Source organism: Mastigoproctus giganteus, chromosome 6 (genome assembly GCF_048544385.1).
Source record: "Mastigoproctus giganteus isolate SK-2022 chromosome 6, ASM4854438v1, whole genome shotgun sequence".
Lineage (NCBI taxonomy): Eukaryota > Metazoa > Arthropoda > Arachnida > Uropygi > Thelyphonidae > Mastigoproctus > Mastigoproctus giganteus.
In genome coordinates, this window is record NC_143580.1 from 177,646,862 (window position 1) to 177,665,413 (window position 18,552).

At 35.5% G+C, this 18,552-nt stretch overlaps 1 protein-coding gene across 5 annotated transcripts in view; it reads left to right on the top strand.

Annotated features, from left to right (window-relative positions):
• LOC150084775 (striatin-3-like) overlaps nt 1-18,552 on the top strand; it is a 751,872-nt gene that overhangs the window by 67,951 nt on the left and 665,369 nt on the right. For all 5 annotated transcript variants that reach the window (XM_090376594.1, XM_090376597.1, XM_090376596.1 and 2 more), the window contains exon 2: nt 11,492-11,595. In XM_090376594.1, coding sequence (XP_090232720.1) covers nt 11,492-11,595 — 104 coding nt within the window. The remainder of the gene's footprint in view (nt 1-11,491; nt 11,596-18,552) is intronic.

Genomic DNA, 18,552 nt, shown 5'->3' on the forward strand with positions numbered 1-18,552 from the left:
GTGTACTCCCTATATTCAAATTCTTCTTCCGTTATATTTGAGCGACATCATGTCTCTGATATCCCAACAATGTCTACCTTTGATGTATTGACCAGCATTTCAAATTCATCAAATTTATTGCTATGCTTCTGTACATGCATGTACATCAATGTTAGAAGCATAGCAATAAATTTGATGAATTTGAAATGTGTATATATGAAAAGGTGATATACATTTATGCGTATATATATGAAATGCATATATATGAAAAGGTGTATATACATTTATGATATACACCTGTTCTTACTCTTAGTTATCCTAACACAAGCCAATATACAGGTGACCCCTTCTTAATGAGAATAATTCATTCCGAAAAAACAGCGCTAATCGAATATCAGTGCTAAGTGTATTCGCATAAGGTAACATATGCATTTATGAGTAGGGCTCACAATACCGGTCAAAATCTTAATACCAGTATTTCAGTATTTTTAATTTATGAAACCTTTCGTAATGAAACTGGACTGGTTATTAATACCGGTATTCCAAAAAAAAAAAAAAAAAAAACATTTTTTGCAATAAATTTTGATAACAATTAGGTGCAATTAAGTAAGGAAAAAACAAGTAATTACTTGAATTCATGTTTTAAATCAAACTTTTATTACAATAATAAATATTCTAGCAAAAATTATTAAACTAAAAACAAAAAAAAATAAGCATCCACATTACCTGTCTGACAAAGTGAGTTCTTAAGTAACTCAATAGTGTTATCGTTTAAACTTGATCTAATTTTGATACATATTTAATTAGTGGCAGAAAATGTCCTTTTGGATTCTGTGCTGGTTGGTGCTTTGTACTGAGATAGTCGTAGATGAGTTGCAGTTTAACCTCCGCCTCCTATTCTCTCATCTTCAAAAAATCTTATTTCCTTTTTATCAAAAATAAAAAATATTTCCTTTTTGACTTTTTATAGCACTATATCCGTATTAACGAAAGAAAGGGACTGACAGTTAAGCTTGGTCAGGAAACCAAATCTAAGTTGTAGGGGGAGTTTTTATTTATGTATTAATTTTTATTTCCCTGTATCTTAGTATTGCCGTCAGTGGCCATTTTTATGATTTTCGTACAGCAGCTCCCTTCAAGCACTAAACCCCACAAGCTACCTAACTGCGTTAAAAAATGAGAGTTTACAGGAGCTGAGGGATATTCCCCCCCTCCCCCACGAGTATATATATATATTATATATCATATATATATATATCATATGTGAGCTGTCAGTTTCTCAAGAACAATGACACAAATACAAAACAAAAGTCATTTATTATACAAATCTACTTACAATACAGTACATAATTGGTGTTCATCTATATCTAATCTATTCATTTTTCTCATTTATTCTGTTAATACATTTCCATAAAATTTCTCTCAATTAACAATCTCAACTCTCTCTAAAGCTTCGAACACTAAACTGATTCAATCTTCCTCATATTTCTCTTAATCACTAATATCAATTCTGTTCACAACAGCAATCCATAAGTCACTAACTTTATGCTAATAATTCCCTGTAATCTCTCTTAATTTAGCAATATCAATTTTTTTTACAACTTCAACCAATAAACCAACTCAGTACTAAACATTTCCTTATTCCTCGTGTTTCTTCAACTTCAACTTTACTCTAAAATAATCTCCCACTTTATTTACCATTTTTAAAACAACACAGTTCAGAGGACTCGCCTTCCTTCTCTTTCACGGTGGGATTCCTTCCACGGAGTGCGGTGATGTCTCTCTTCTTAGTTGAACTCTGCATCTCTGCCTGCTGTATAGCTCTTCCAGTACTGTTTTATTTCAGGGTTTCGAGAACAGTTTTCTGTTAATACTGAAGGAAATTACCACAGCAGTAGTTGAAGCCAGGTCACTATCCGACTGGCTTGTTATTCAACTTCCGGATTAACTTCGAGCACAGGAACATGCCCGGTGGAACCCTTCACTACATAGCTGGACACTCCCAGAACTGGACTCAAACTGAACCCAGAACTACCACTGGATGTCTGCAACCTCTCCGAACAACAACCACAAACCCCTCTTTTTGTGCAAGCACCTTATTTATTTCCTTCCCATTTATTTATTTATTGAATTAATTGCAAGTTACAATCTTCCCCTGTACTACTTTTATATATATAAGGTTACGTGCAAACCTGGAAGGGTTTGCACGTAAGCTTGCATATAAAAAATATGTAAATGCATGCAAAACCCCCTCCCTCCAGGGGTTTGCACGCATTTACTTATTTCTTCCTATCTAATTTAAACCTCATCCAATCATGGTGTTATTCCTTAAACTCACTCTTCTTCCTTTGGTGGGAAAAACAGAATATTTTCCCCACACAACGAAATGCTTTCATATTTTACCTCAAGATCACCTGTTCACAATACCTTTGAACTGCTCCATACCGACACCCTTTCCCAAAATGCACTAAGTGTCGCATCCTCAAGTAGCGGGATTAAACTATTGTTCAGAAGCTTTTAATTTTAACCCCTCCGCACCTGCCATACCATTGTTCACCATATTCCTTAATTGCACTACCAGGCCTGCTGCCACTAATGGAAATATTTCCGTAATGATGTTTTCGTTATTCCTTAAGTGTTTACTTCCACACACACTATACTCACTAAGAGAAATATATTTGTAAGATTTTATATCTCACAGTTTCATGACGGGTTTCTGTTGCATTTGTACTGTGTATAACAATCCCTCATTTGCGAATTCAGCAGTATTAATGATTTATTGTTGTCTATTTTATAACCTTTATGTGAATAAATAATGGATAATTATTTTTTAAATAATTATCCATGTATTATTATTTTAAATTATTTTTTAAATAATTATCCATGTACCAAAAAACAGTTATTTTTTTTATCAATACCGGGATTCGAATACCGAAAAAAAAAAAAAAAAAAAACTGACTGGGATCCTGGAATCTCGGTATTGTAAGCCGTATTTATAAGTTGAGGTGTATGCTATAGAACATTGCCTAATCAATAATAAACAGTAGTGAAAAGATGCACAATATTGGTCAAAATATTTTATATTAAAAATTTGTATACATATAAAATACTGTACATTACATATGCATATATAAGTATAAATTTATTAATCTGACGGCCCTTGGCTGTCAAGGTTTCGTATCTTTGGACTGAAAAATGTGTCGATTTTTGGGTTGTACTTTGGCCCTCTTCCTCTCATTGTACCAAATCATGTTAGGGATTCATTTCTTTCTTTAAGCTCTTTATTACCTTTGAATTTTGTTCCCTGTCAGAGTTGTTCTCCTGTAAATAATCACACATTTTTTCAAAGTGTTCGAAAGCTTCACTAAGTCCTTTCGCATTAGCCACATTTTTGGTTCTTCAACCCTAGGGTCTTGATCATCTCCTCCCTCAATTGCATGCTCTTGTTCTTTTCTCATTTCCACGAGTTCTTCATTAGAGAGGCCATCCCTGTAATTGTCAGTCATTTGTTGTACATTGTCATCATCAATTTCGTCTAAACCTTCTTCTTTTTGGAGCTCAACAATTTGCTCTTTAACACTCTCAACTGAATCATAAGGTTCTGGGGAATCCTTTATGCAATCCTTCCAAATTTTCCTGCGCAATCCATTCATGGTTTTGTGATTCACTTCTTCCCAGGCACCAGAAACATTTTAAAAGGACAGTTTTATTGACTGATGATATTTTAAGGAGTCCTTATGTGCTGTGATGTAATGACTAGATCGTAGATATAGTTTAGCTTAATTTTTCAGCACTCACCTCATAGTAATCTGCTTAGTTGGTTGGTTGAAAGTTTTACCATGTACATAGTGGATATGAGATTCTAATAACTTACGGGGATTATAAATTTAAAAACTTATAATCTTTTATCTCACTTCATTTAATTTATTTTAATTAGACAACCATAGAATGGAAGGTGCACTTTCCTTTCTTAGAAAAATTTTTAAAGCCCATAACTAAGTTTTTAAATTTATAATCCTCGTAAGTTATTAAAATCTCATAACCACTATGTACGTGGTAAAACTTTCAACCAACTAAGCGGATTACTATGAGGTGAGTGCTGAAAAATTAAGCTAAGCTATATCTACGATCCAGTAAGGACAGTTTTAATGCTGTAGGGTTTTTAAAACTCCTTTAGGCTCAGTACAACAGTACGGAGTGCTTTAACAGTTTGGTGAAATGTGTTCCTTACATAGTAGGCTTTAAATGTGGCAGTCACACCTTGGTCCAGTGTTTTAAGCAGAAAACAGTTTGGAGGCATATAAAAATTTTTTATATGATTGTTCAATCTTCTAAGCTCTTTTTTGTTTGTATTCCCTGGCGTGTTGTCCACAATCAGAACTGCTTTGTAATATTCAATTTTCGAGTAAACTGTCTATTATGGACGTTGTACTGAGTGATGACTGGGGTCACAGAGCTCATGTATATACAAGCAAACGCAATGCAATTTCTGTTAAAAGAGCATTATAATGAGTTGTGACAGAGTTATAGTGAGATACGGGTCATAATATAAAAACAGTGTTATAGCAAATCACCGTAAAGAGAACCATGTTATAACGAGGGCCTGTTGTATTTACTTATTCCATGATGACTTCCAGCAGTTCTTCAAATTCCCAGCACCTTGCTTTCCAGACTGTTGCTCATTCCAGTAGAAGCAGTGCAAGAATCACTTTCACTTCTGCTTGCGGCTGTTTTTAATGTGAAGTATTATTTCCACCCCCCCCCCCCCACAAGCTAGTATTTTTCTGACCCACCTAACACTACCTCGATAGCATCAGCAAATATTCTTTCACCCTTCATATTTAAGTGCATCCTATTCCTATAGAAACAGTCTCTCCTGTTAACAAGCACAGACCATGCTGGGAAAAATTCTACCCCCACGAACCTTGCACAGTCTTTCCAGGACTGAACTGATTGACAAGGCTCTCATCATATACACCTCCTATCGTGTCTGGGCAGAATTGCAGACACTTTAAAATTTAACCCTAACTCGGTTAAATTTCAAATCTGCACTTGTTAAGTAAGTCTGCAGAACTCCTATTCTTAATGTCTTAGTGCTAATGTGTATCACTTTTTGTGCCCTTAAAAGATATCTGCTATAAAATGTCATTAACTTTTGACCTGGCAGACATACCCTGGTCCTATTCCACCTGTCCTTTTTGCACAGTATGTTTCCTGTTTTCCTGACAATAGAGTAGAGGGACTGAGTCAAATGATTTTTGTTAAAATCCAAATAAACTACGTAGAAATTATTCCTTAATCCAGCTCATGAGTAACTGTCAAAATAGCTTACTACTTTAGTTAAACATGATTTTAACAAAATCATGTTGTGAATGCCATTTCCCCCCCCCCCCCTAAATGTCCCTTGATTGCACTCTTTCATCATTGCTTATAAGACTTTCCCTACCACTGGAGTCAGGCTAACTTGCCTGGAGTTACTGACTTCACTCTTGGAATCACCTTTATGAATTGGTGAAATGTTGGCACTCCTCCAATCCAATTGAATTCTTGAGTTCATTGATGTTCTCATAATTATCTTACTGGTTCTGTACACTCTTGTCTCCCTCACAATTACTGGTTATATGCAATCATATGATCAGAGTAATGAGGGTTTGTTTAGGGCTCCTACCTCACATTCGTCCATTGCAAAGATGACAGCCAACCTCTGATCTTATCTAAGACTTACCCATATGTCCTATCTGATTTGTTATTTTCTTCTTTGTATTCACATATGTGAAAAATTCCTTGTCTCCATTCTTACTCTCTTAATCAGTGATTTCTCATACTCAGCTTTCATCTTTCTAACCTTAGTTTTTGTACTGTTATAAATCAGCTTGTAGGCTTCAGTACTTTTCGTCACTCTAACTTTCCCATGCTGTATTTTTTCTGCTCTATTAGACCAGCTAGCTCAGTATTCATCCATTTTGCCATCCTCCTTTGTAGTATTTTTTTAATGGTATATGTGTGTTCATAGCTTCTCTAATTTTCGTTTTAAAGCTATTCCATAATTCAAATGCATTCAGCCCTCCCTCTGCAGTCTGTCCATTTAATATATGCCATGTAGCACCTTAAACTGCCATAGTGCCCTCTTCTGAAATTAAAACCCACTTCTCTACCTTTAAGTACTGTAATGTCTATCTTCATCTTCCAACTAATGATTGTGTGATCGTTTCCTGTGAATATTGCCTTAAAACAGTAGGGGCCTACCACCGAATCCTGTGGTATCCCATTCATCACATTAATCCAAGAATAGCAGTGGCCGTTTATAACCACTCTTCTCGCGTAACTATCCATTTATCCATAGTAGTAACTTGCTCGTTATGCAAAATCCTCTAATTTATAGGAGAGTCATACATGGTGGTATGGTATCAAAGGCTTTACTGAAATCTAAATTTATGTTGTCAGAATTATTCTTTGCATCTTGAACTGATGTTATTAGTGTAGTTCTCCAGGGTTCAGTGCTGGACCCTTTGTTGTTTTTAGTATTTATTAGCAACATTTATGAAGGTTCATGAGGCTTAATGGCTAAATTTGAAGACAATAAAAAAGTTGGCCGGGTGGTTAATGACAGTAACCAGGGTATTCTACTGCACTAAGATCTAGAAAAAAAAAAAAAAAAATAGGCAAATGTGCTGAGAAGTGGCAATTTAAATTTAATAATTTAATGTTCCAACTGTGTGGTAGCATATTCAGCATAGTGGAGAATGAAAAAGACCTCAGGAATAATTGTGTGCAGTTAAGCGTGATGTTCTCTGAGCTGTACGGGCAGAATAATTCATGGGGTTTGGTCATCGATATACAGGAATTTTGCCAGCAGGGATGAGATGATTATCCCTTTGTATTAAGGCAATGATTAAGTCACATCTTGAGCACTGCATATACATGTCTGGATGCCTCATTTGAGGAAGGATGTGGATATTTTGGAATGGGTGCAGGGAACAGTAACAAGGTTTGTGAGAGGAACAAAAGGGTGCTGTTATCAGGAAAGTCTTCAGTTCTTCAAATTGCAGTGGCTGGAAACTAGGCACCTGTGAGGAGATCTAATTGAGATGTTTAAGCTCAATGCTGATGGCATTCCTCACCTACACAAGTGGGGCATAAATCAAATTGAGGAAGAATGGCTGTAGGATAGGTATTCAGCTAGTGGGTTGTTGATTGTTGGAACAAATTTCCATCTGGTGTTGTAGAGGTGGGTAGTTCGAATAAATTCAAAGAACTAGCTGTTAGAGAGAATGGAGGTGATATGGGAGGGTTTTCTTTCTTTCTTTTTTTTTTTTTTTTTTTTGCTGATATTGTATAAGCTTGCTTTCTTGTATCATTTGCTAATACTAATACCTGAATTATGCTTTCATTAATGCATAGTTAACTTTACTAATTCAGGCTTCCTTCTTTTTATACCTATATTTTATATACTGAGAATGGTGATTTTTCCTAAATGATACAATTCTGAACTTTTTTTTGAGTGGTTTCCCAATCATTATGCTCAAGAAATAAATCATTTTAAAAGGAAAAATTAAATGAAAACATTAAAAAAACACCTGCATACTTTTCTGCTGAAATTTTGTCAAGTGACAGTGGAAATATCAAGTGCATTTTTAACAATCCAGTAACCTGGCTCCCACGCAGTCTTTTGGATCAGGGACTCATACTCAATTGTAAATGTTCATATAAAAGCAAACATTTAGAAGAGTGTCTGGGTTTTTTTCCTCCCAATGATTCTGACAGCAGGATGCAACAATTTGGAATGAAATAAAGTAGATTACAGTGGTAAGTGTGTGTGTGTGTAAAATGCTTTATTTGTTTAGGCAGAATTGAAGAAAGTCAAAATTTGTTGTGTAGCAATAGTGTGCACAGAAATACAAACTAGTCTGAAATGAAGTCCCTTAGTGACTTGATTGTGGACTAGTTTGTACTTACTGTGGGTATCATGCTGAGAAAAATTCTACTTCAGGAGCTTTGCCCAATTTCTTCTATGCCGGATCCATTGATAAGGCTCTCATTGTAAACATACTCCTATTGTGCCTTAACAAAATTCAAGAATTCATCCTTCACTTGTTGCCTTTTCTTAACATTGCCTCATACTTGTTTTTGTGAGTCCTCAGATCATCTCTGCTTAACATCATTAGTACCAACATGTTGAACAATATCATCTTTTGTGCCCTTAATTTTTGTCCCTGCCAAACCTGTCATGATTCAGTTCTTGACAGTAGTCACCAACAATAGCTGCTTCTTATGTGACTGGTGCCTCCTGCCTTTGATGATACTGCTGTGCTGTTTGTTGCCTGATAGTATGTTCTAGCATTGAATTTGGCAGTTGAGTGGTGGACGGGTCTCCTGTTTTAATTCCTTCAAGGGCATAAACCCTTTTCTTCAAACGTTTATATTTTCCCATCAAAATGATGAGATTTTGTTTAATCTCCTGCCTGCTCTACACGTCCTATGGCTCTGTGTCCCACTGTCGTCAACTCTGCTTACATGCCACAATCAGTACAAACAGTAAGATCCCAATTCGTAAACTGCCAGTGGTGTTTCCCTCAAGCCAAAGTGTTCTTACTGCTTTAGCCTAAGGTATGATTTTGATTAAAATTTAAATTAAAAGAACTATATCTGAATATTATAACTATTACTAAGATATATGCAAGTACAATAATAAGGTTACTCTACTTCGAATTACTACATTAGTACATATGATTATGCTATAAAATTACATTATATATATTGCATTATAAAATTATGTATCATGTTATAATATTTAATTTGCAGACATTTATCCTATCTACTTCTGTTCTTTATACACATTTTACCCCGGGGGCTCACATCTGGTGAGTATGGGCTTGGCACACCCAGGGTCCTGAGCTGGATTTCATCATTCTTCTCTTTCTTGGTGATTCCCTTCTACTTTTGACTCTCTCTCTCTCTCTCTCTCTCTCTCTCTCTCTCTCTCTCTCTCTCTCTCTCTCTCTCTCTCTCTCTCTCAGGGTTACTCGGGAACTTTTTTTTTTTTTTCCTGGTGCAGCATAAGCCTCAGGCTTCCTTGCATCATATGGATATTAATAATAATAATAAATAATAATAACAACAGCCTTTGTGTGAAACAAATTGTTTCATTAAAACAAAAAAAAAAAAAAAAATGCTTTGGTCACCTCAGTCTTCATTTAACACTGCAAATTTTTGTTGTTGTGAGTGTGTTTGGAATCCTTTGTGAAGCCCCTTGATCAGTAACAGAATGAAAAGATGCAGTTGTCAGCGAGTTGGTAAACAGCCTACTGTGTTAGGTATGTTCTGTGATGAAATACATTGCTTCCTAATGCATGTTGACAAAATTCTGATTTTTCATATTAAACTCTGTTCATCCAAACTTTAATCATGACATAAATACACATTGAATAAGGCTTTCCTTAAGTTTGGTCATTTGCTATAAAAATTAGTGATATGTTCTCAACTGATTAATGCAAGTTTTACTCTGTCGTGTATTTCTTTATGTTAGGATTAGAGTGAACAGACTGTAGATGTTCCATAATCAAAGTTTATACCCTATGGAATGTCATTACAGAATTTGGAAATCATGGCACTGATGATAATGATTCAAAATTCTGTATATGTTTAGCTTTTGTAATTGCACAATTTGGAAGTTCATAACAACCTTCAAATTACACTCATCTTTTCAACCCTTCTTATCCATGATAGAACAGTGTTTTTGTCACTTGTATGGAATGGTCTGGATTTCTCTTAGATTTAAAATTGCAAAAGACTCTTCATTTGGGGCTGTAGTTAGCTAATCTCAGGCAGATGGAGTGGGGATTCCTCTAATGAGTTATTCTGGGTTTTTCGCTCACACAAATGTGTGAGCGAAAAACCCAGAATAACTTAGAGGAACCAGAGAAGTCAATGAACATATTTCTACAGATATGATAGATTGAAGTCATACAGTTCAGACAGTGATGTTCTGTGAAAACAATCAATATCCCTCCACCCCAAAAGAATTTGCTTGATATACATGGTCTAATCAGAAAGTTTGAAGACTGTTATGAAAGAGGGGTGGAGACAGAGGACTAGGTGTTGGGAAAGGGGGTCACTCCTAACGCCAGGTTCAAGCCACTTAACCACTGGGCGCCTCTGTAGCCAGATGGGCAGGAACAGCAGTGTGTAGCACATGCTTCTTGATTAGACCGGGGTTCGAGCCTGTGACCACCAAATACGGAGGATGCGGAAAGGTCAGGGAATGACCACTGCATATCCCTGGAGCAATATGGCCTTAGTTGCTAATGCACCTAAAAACCAAATAACAAGCAAACAAACTTCACCACCATTCTAGTAATGAGCTCTGTGTTGTTGAAATTCAAATGTATTTTGGCTTTCTGTTGCATTCGTAATAGCTACAGATGCAGAAAAATGTATATGCATCAAGTTTTGTTTGAAGAATAGAAAAATGAGTGGTAGTCTCCAAATGTTAATAACTGCATTTGTTGATGCCTTTTTAAGTAAGGTTTTTTATCTGTAAGAAGTGAACAGTGCTGAAGTTGGCTTACGACTTTAAGGAGTGATGAAATGGTTGATAAAAGTGGGTGAAAAAATTTTCACATTTTGTTCTGATTGGCAGTAACTATCTGAGAAATTGCGAATCCCTTGTGGATCATGCAAAGTGAATTTGACTGAAAACCTTTGTGTCAAGTGTCAGCAAAATTTGCTTCAAGATTGTTGAATGGTGACCAAAAGGTTTACTGCATAGTAGAACTGTGTGAGAAAATGAACATTAGGGCCCAGATGGACCCTAAATTTGTCTATTTCATGTTACCTGTAATGAGACATTGACTGACCCCAAAAGAAAACAAAATTCCTCTTGTTCCAATGGAAGTTGTTTAAAAACTCCTTATGCAAAAAAAAAAAAAAAAAAAGTTCAGTGAAAGTGAGTGAATTCATGGTGCCATTCATTGTGAATATTTTCCAAGTCGAAAGAAGTTCTGATCCCACTGAGGCAGAGTAAAGAGAAAACAGCACCACCAGCTGTGTGAAAAAGCTGTGGTTTGTCCACCATAATTAGCCCTCCTGTACATTCAACACTCCCCATTTAAGACTTTTTGGTCTCAGAAAACACTGCTATATTATTCCATCCCTCCATATTCACCTAGCCTTGTCCATGCAATTTTTTCCTGTTCTCCCTAAACTCAAAAATGAAACTTTAAGCACAGTGGTTTGATGACATTTCAACAGATCGACAGATGGTGACAGTGGAATCAACCAGCAGTTGAAGACTTTCAGTGATGCTTCAAGACGTGGCAGGATTGCTGTGAGACTTGCATCTAAATGGGGGGGGGGGATAATTTGAAGGGAGACTTCTTATAAAAATATTGTATATATGATAACTTATTTTTTGAAAAATGAACCATTAGAAACATTTGCTCGAATTTCTTGCCAAATTTTATAATCTTATTTCACATTGTGTGAGTGAATAAGAATCAACATTATCTTTTAGGCCAGGATAGCATTTTTGCAAGGAGAGAGGAAAGGACAAGAGAACTTAAAAAACGATTTGATACGAAGGATAAAGATGTTAGAGTATGCCCTTAAACAAGAAAGGTGAGTTTTTTGCATAAACATATTAATGTAAAATATGCTACTAGAAAATTTACTTATACACGAGGCAGTTATAATACTTTGTCAATCCATAAATAAAGGGATTTAATATTAGTGCAGGAGCAATACGTGAAAACTGGCAACTTTGGTACCTTGGGATTGCCAGTTTTGGATTCTTCCAGTTTTGCACAATAATTTTAACATTGCATGAATTGTTTATTTAAATGATGTTCAAAATTCAAATAGGTGTATGGAGGACATGTATGGTATACAATTTACTTTTTGGCAATTTCTCTATTGTGATTTGCTTATTATAGGTGACCCCCGCTTAACGCTGATAATTCGTTCCATAAAAACAGAGTGCTAAGTGAATCCGCACTAAGTGAGCGCTGCATTCCCATAAGGTAACATATGTATTTGTGAGTTGCGGTCGGTGCTATAGGATATTTCCTAATCAATAATAAACGGTAGTGAAAAGATGCACAAATGTCAGTCAAAATATTTAATATTCAAATATTTGTACATATAAAATATTCCGCATTAAATTAAATTTTTTTTCTGTTTATACTCCGGCATGACAACCAAGTCAGTAGAGTTTACAATAAATTGTCAATTCAAATATTTATTGTATTTAGTAGTCACGGGCTTGAACCCCGCTCGACTCAAGGAACGCATGCTATGCACTCTCGCTCCTGACCACTGGGCTACATCAGGCCTTATGTGGTAACTACTTATGTATCAAAATTAAACTTAAAATTCCAATTAAAATCATGAATTTAATTGATCTAAATTGATTTAATTTAATTGATGAATTTAATCAAGAAAAATGTGTTGATTTTTAGTTGAACTTTGGCCCTCTTCCAAATAAACTAAAAGGGGTATTAATTTTAAATTCCCTGCAGCGTTACCACCCAACAATAAAGTCAACTGATCCTTTACCGCTTTGAAACCTGGCATGTTTTTTTCTTCTTTCAATATGAAATTAGGCATTCGTTTCCGCAAAAGTCCTGCTTCATCTATGTTAAAAACTTGTTGAGAAGTATAACACATAATACCTGTCTTCAATAATTTTAACAAGTTCTTTTTTGAAAGTTTCGGCTCCTTAATTTGTACTTGCGGCTTCGCCCTGAATTTTAAATCTATTCAACCAGCCCTTACTAGTTTTAAGTGGTTCCACATTTTTTTTTTTTTTTAGGTGAGTTTTCTTCAGATCATCATATTGGCTAATCTCTCTCTGTCTCTTTTTTTTTTTTTTTTTTAATAATATTTAACTTAACTGAATTCTGCATTGGATGTTATCTTCAATAAAATTAGTTAAAGTCTTTCCATATCAATAGCCGGTCGAACCCTAGTTGCTTGCAGTGGAACAGCTATCTTTCCCGCTGCTAAAATTAATTCTTTATTTTTTTTTTATAATTGTTCTTAGAGTTAAACTTGCAAGTCCTAAATTATGGCACACATTTGCTTGTCTTTGACCGGAATCGATTCACTTAAAAACGTCTAATTTAATTTTCAAATTCAGTCTTTTTCTTACATTTATAGTCTTCGTACTGCGCACAGACGTTGCTTTTTCATTCTTATCGGCCATTATTAACTCTTCGAAAATGTAACTGCGTTGGTTGCATTAATTATGATACAATGTTCAAGTAAACTGTTCGTTTCGCACGATGTCTAATACGGTACTGAGTGACGACTAGACTTCGGATAAATGCATATAACGCAAATATTACAAGCATTATACTTGGTCATTTTTTTTAAATGTTGATCTCGGAACTTTGTAACAAGTCACTGTACTGCAATTAAATTAGCGTGTGAGATAATTTCACTGAGTGTGGGAAAATTTCTCAAGTCGGCGTGGGAAACGTTTTAATGCTGTTTTGGTATTCATTTTCAAGCTATCGACTCCAACAAATGAAACGATTTTGTTAAATATGCCAAAAATGTAATCTGTAAAAGAGCGTTATATTGATCTGTGACAGCGTTATAGTCAGATATGGGTTATAATCTAAGAACAGCATTATAGCGAATCAGCGTAAAGTGAACCGCGTTATAACGGGAGCCTGCTGTATTTATTATAACTGTTATTTTATCATTTCAGTCCCTTGCACGGTTGGTCAGAAATTTTTATGACGAGAAATGAGGCACCATGAAGCTATTAAAGCAGTTACTTACGAAATTTATTGGAGAGAGAGAGAGAGAGAGAGAGAGAGAGAGAGAGCAATAAATAAAGAATAATAATAAAAAAAAAGAATAATAAATAAAAGGATAAAAAATATTTTAAATAGTATTGAGAACCCATGTTGGCAATAGGATATATATATATATATATATATATATATATATATATATATATATATATATATATATATATATATATATATATATATACACACACAGGTTTGATTTCAAAACACCTGGCTAAAGTTGAGGAGTGTAAGTTCTACCCACTGGAACAATGAAAAAGCTTCATATGAACATAGATCCAGAAATATCTTCTAATGAGTTATACCATGCTGTCAGCAGTGCTGTTCAGTTGATTTTTATTTCATCTCATTACAGTTTCTTGTGAACATGTGTTTGTTATTTAGATGATGAAATTGCAGGGCCATGCATTTATAATGTATGACCCTGTAATGCTGTCCTTACAGCAAATGCTTGAGGCCTTTAATCTTTGCTTTAGAATATTTGGGTCATTTGTGCCTTTGAACATTGATTGGAACAGGGGATTTTTCTCCTCATGAAAAATGTCCTCATTTTTCATGAGGAGAATCCTGGAACAAGCACAAGAAGCTTAACAGCAAAGGCCAGTTTCACAAGCAGCGATTTTGAAGGCTTCTTCACGAGTAGCACCTAAGTTCTTATCATATAAACAATTGTAGGCCTTCTCTTTCTCACAAAATGATTTTCCAGCATACATTGCATTCTGCCAGTGGTTTACATAGCAGTGTATCGACCCTCATTTTATGTGTTCTCTTTACAGGTGAGATATAGTTTACTAGGGATAATCAACACCTGTAGCAAAGGAAAATCCTTATGGTATTCATTAAAGCCATTAGTGTTTGTGCCAATGTCATTAGTAGTGACGATTTGATTTTCTTAGAATTGCAAGGATTTTTTGGTAAATCTTTGTAAATGAAGATGTATCATTACAGATGAGAGCATGTAAGTGTTTTTTTTTTTTTTTTTTTTTTTGCATGGTGGGGCCTCTCCTTTATTCCAGCATTACTGCTTTTGAGTTCTTCAACACATTATCCATGGCTGTTGGTTTGGTTGATGCAGGCTAATTCTGTGGCATCCACACTCATGAGATTTAAATTTTATGGATTTTATGTATAGGGAGACCTAAAATGCTCTCAAAATTATGACCAAAGCTCTAGTCTGCTCAATTCAGGTTAGCAATGAAGAGTATTTGTGAGCACATTGTGGCTAGTTGTCAAATAACCCAGGAACAGCTTTGTAATTTTTAGTGTGATCAGCAATTATTGTGAAGATGTGCTGATGCTTGTATTACTACTGAAGGAGGTCATTTTGAACACTGCTTTTTGCACTTCACTTTTGCTGTGATGTGGATGTTGCTGAGCAACTTCAGTGCTTTTTCAGATTACCACCAGGAGTAGTAATGTGGAGTAGTAACTTTGCAAGGATTCATTTTGAACGGCTGTTTTTCATAATTTTGGTGAGCATAACTCATTCCCTAAATTTGGTTAATCTTTCAGAATCAAACACATATATGTGTGCACATGCACACACATTTTTGAAAGGGCTTGTCATTTGGGAGCATGTTCTGTTGATGATTGCGATGAAAAAAATTTCATGTGGACATAACTCCCGAAACACTTCCTTCTTTTTTTTTTTTTTTTTTTTTTTAAATTAAAGTAATTAGTTTATAATATACGTAAGTTAGTTATAATCCAGTTTAATACAAATATATACTAACAAAATCAGTAGCTTTCGAGACGCGTGTCTCTTTGTCAACTGACAAATTAAATACAAAAATACAACGAGCTGAGTGAGGCACGTTAATCATACATCATTCCTGCAGGGTGCAGGAATTAATCATTCCTGCACCCTGCAGGAACCTACGTTCACTTGTCTCCAGCGTGAAGACCCCTGTCACACCTGTCTTACGCAGCAATGTGGTATATCGCATCACCTGTAGAGACTGTAACAGTTGCTACATAGGAGAAACATCAAGGCGTCTCCAGTATCGCCTCACGGAACACGACAGAGCAATCCGGCTTGCCGAAACTGACCAGTCCGCGGTCGCGGAACGTTTTTGGGCCACCAACCACGATCTTGATCCCAAACGCGACTTTGAAATAGTAGACCATTCATGACACTTTCGCCACCGCCTATGGCTAGAGTCACTCAGCATAGTAAGCAATCCAAAGGTATTAAATCGCCAGAAAGCAGCGCACGTCCGTGCAACAACAATGACGCATGATTAACGTGCTTCACTCAGCTTGTTGTATTTTTGTATTTAATTTGTCAATTGACAAAGAGACACGCGTCTCGAAAGCTACTGATTTTGTTAGCATATATTTGTATTAAACTGGATTATAACTAACTTACGTATATTATAAACTATGGACCCCAGTACTCCAGGCCCATTCGTTACTAAAGTAATTAGTACACACCATAAGTACACACAACATGGTTTTGTACGTAAGAGCATATTTTATGTCTTATTAAAAGAGCATAATGAATTTTATATCTTTCATGTCAAATAAACCATAGTCTGTTTTGGTTTTAAAATGCAAAAAATTGGTTCTTTGCTGTAAACAAATTTTAGTGTAAACTTTTTGAAGTGAAGAAGGCTAGTGCTATTTCCTTAAATTGTTCACATTGAGACAGTTGTGAAGAATCATCTTGTAGGTTACTTCTTTTGACAGGCATATTTCATGTGTTTGTTGGATTTTTAAAAATATCTTTTAACATCTGGATTTTTATAAAATATGGAGACAAATGGATAATTGCAAGAATTAAAACTGGAGTTGCAGGAATTAAAACTGCAGTTTTTAAATTGCTTTGATTTTGAAGAAAAAAAATTTGAGCATTGAGAAAAAAAGCTATGCATGAGAAAAGATAAAAGGATCCTTATGCCAAGGTGCTGAAAATACCTTGACCCCTTTGCAACTGGCACATTTGAACAGTGCCAAAATAAATAAAGAATAAAATTGCTAAGAGAAGTTTCCACCAACTTACAAGAAGTTTATTGACTCTCAGTCTCTTGCCACTCTTCAATGAGAGAAATAATCAGTTATTCTTGGAGTGAAATTCCAATGGTATGCTACACCCATCTCATGCAAGCTGTTTGTTAAATATTACTGCTTTGAACAAAAAGTTTGGCAATCATTCACCAGACTTTTTGATTGAACATTTAGCAACAGCTAAAAGGTTATGGGTAGGACTTATATAATGACACCTTTATTGCATGCGTATACCAAGTTTTAACTCACGTGCCAGTCTAGCTAAAGCTTTATTTGAGTGAACACTTTTTTTTCTCATTTGTCATGTGTATGCACTGAAATGAAATTTGGCCAACATGAGAATGCTAAATTTTATTGTGAACTTGGAAAGTCAGCCAACTCAATACATAACATGCTCATTACAGCTTACAGGGATGATGTGATATATATATACACACACACACAGTAAACCCTCGTTAATCTGGATTAATTGGGGGGAGAGGTCATCCGGATTAGTGAGGATGTTCTTTTAAGACTATCAAAAGATAGTCTTAAAAGAACAAAAACTTAGAACACAAATAAATGGAAAATTTAATAAATAATAAATAAAATTTAGGTAGTGCTGCTGATGAAAATAAATAAAAATATATCACTGTAGAGCCTTTATTTAAAAACTAAAAATACAATACATTTATCCATCGATAGATGGATAAATGTATTGTCTTTTTATATATTTATCAGGTGGTGCTGGCGTTGCATGCTAACCTCACTTGGTCATTGCTGTGAATGCCACTTCTTTTGGCTTTTTTAATGTCTGTCTATTTGATACAATGCTTTTACCACTTCCCACATTGAATTTTAAAGCAAATATCTTTATAGATTCGTTTTTTTTTTTTTTTTTTTTTTTTTTAAACAAAACAGTCTGTTGGTCAATATCAAATTCTTCAGCAATTTTTTTTTTCCAGGAACACCATTTTCCAATTGTTCTCTCACTTTGAGCTTGTTAATAGTAGTTAAAGTAACGTGCTTCCGCTTTTCAATTCTTTAGAACCCATAATTATATAAAATATGTTAACTTATGTACATAATACATATAAAGAAGTACGCAAATAAAGCAATATAAGCAATAACATCCATCCGACTCAGAGTCAACGATGATACCAAACAACATGCAAAACAATGTAATGTATGTTCTGTCTCTCTCTCTGCACACAGTCAGAGTGACTTATCTGCCTTCCTAAATCCCATGTGTCTTTCAAAGTACTTTGTGAACAGAATTTTTCATATTATTTCGATCTGGTTTATCCAACATCTGCATTAGCAAGAGTTTGTGTGTGTATATATACACTGATGCGCCAAAACATTATGACCAGTGAGTTGTTATGCAAATTGAAGCAACTGCAGGTGAACTACGGCACGTGTGGGGACACTGTATAAAAACACCTGATGCTGAGCCCCGTTAATCAGTGTTACTCTTGTTCTTCAAATGGGAAAGACAGCGGACTTAAGTGAGTTTGACAAAGGCCAAATTGTAATGGCCAGACGACTGGAACAGAGCATATCCAAAATGGCACGACTGGAGGGATGCTCACGTCAGCCTGGTTCGTACCTACCAAAAGTGGTCCTAGGGGGGAAGCCCATGAACTGCCGGCGAGGTGTTGGACGACCATGGCATCGATGGTCGAGGTGAGTGAAGGCTGTCCCGGATGGTATGTGGCAACAGAAGGGCAACTGTGGCGCAACTCGCCGGTAATTGGAATGCTGGTGATGG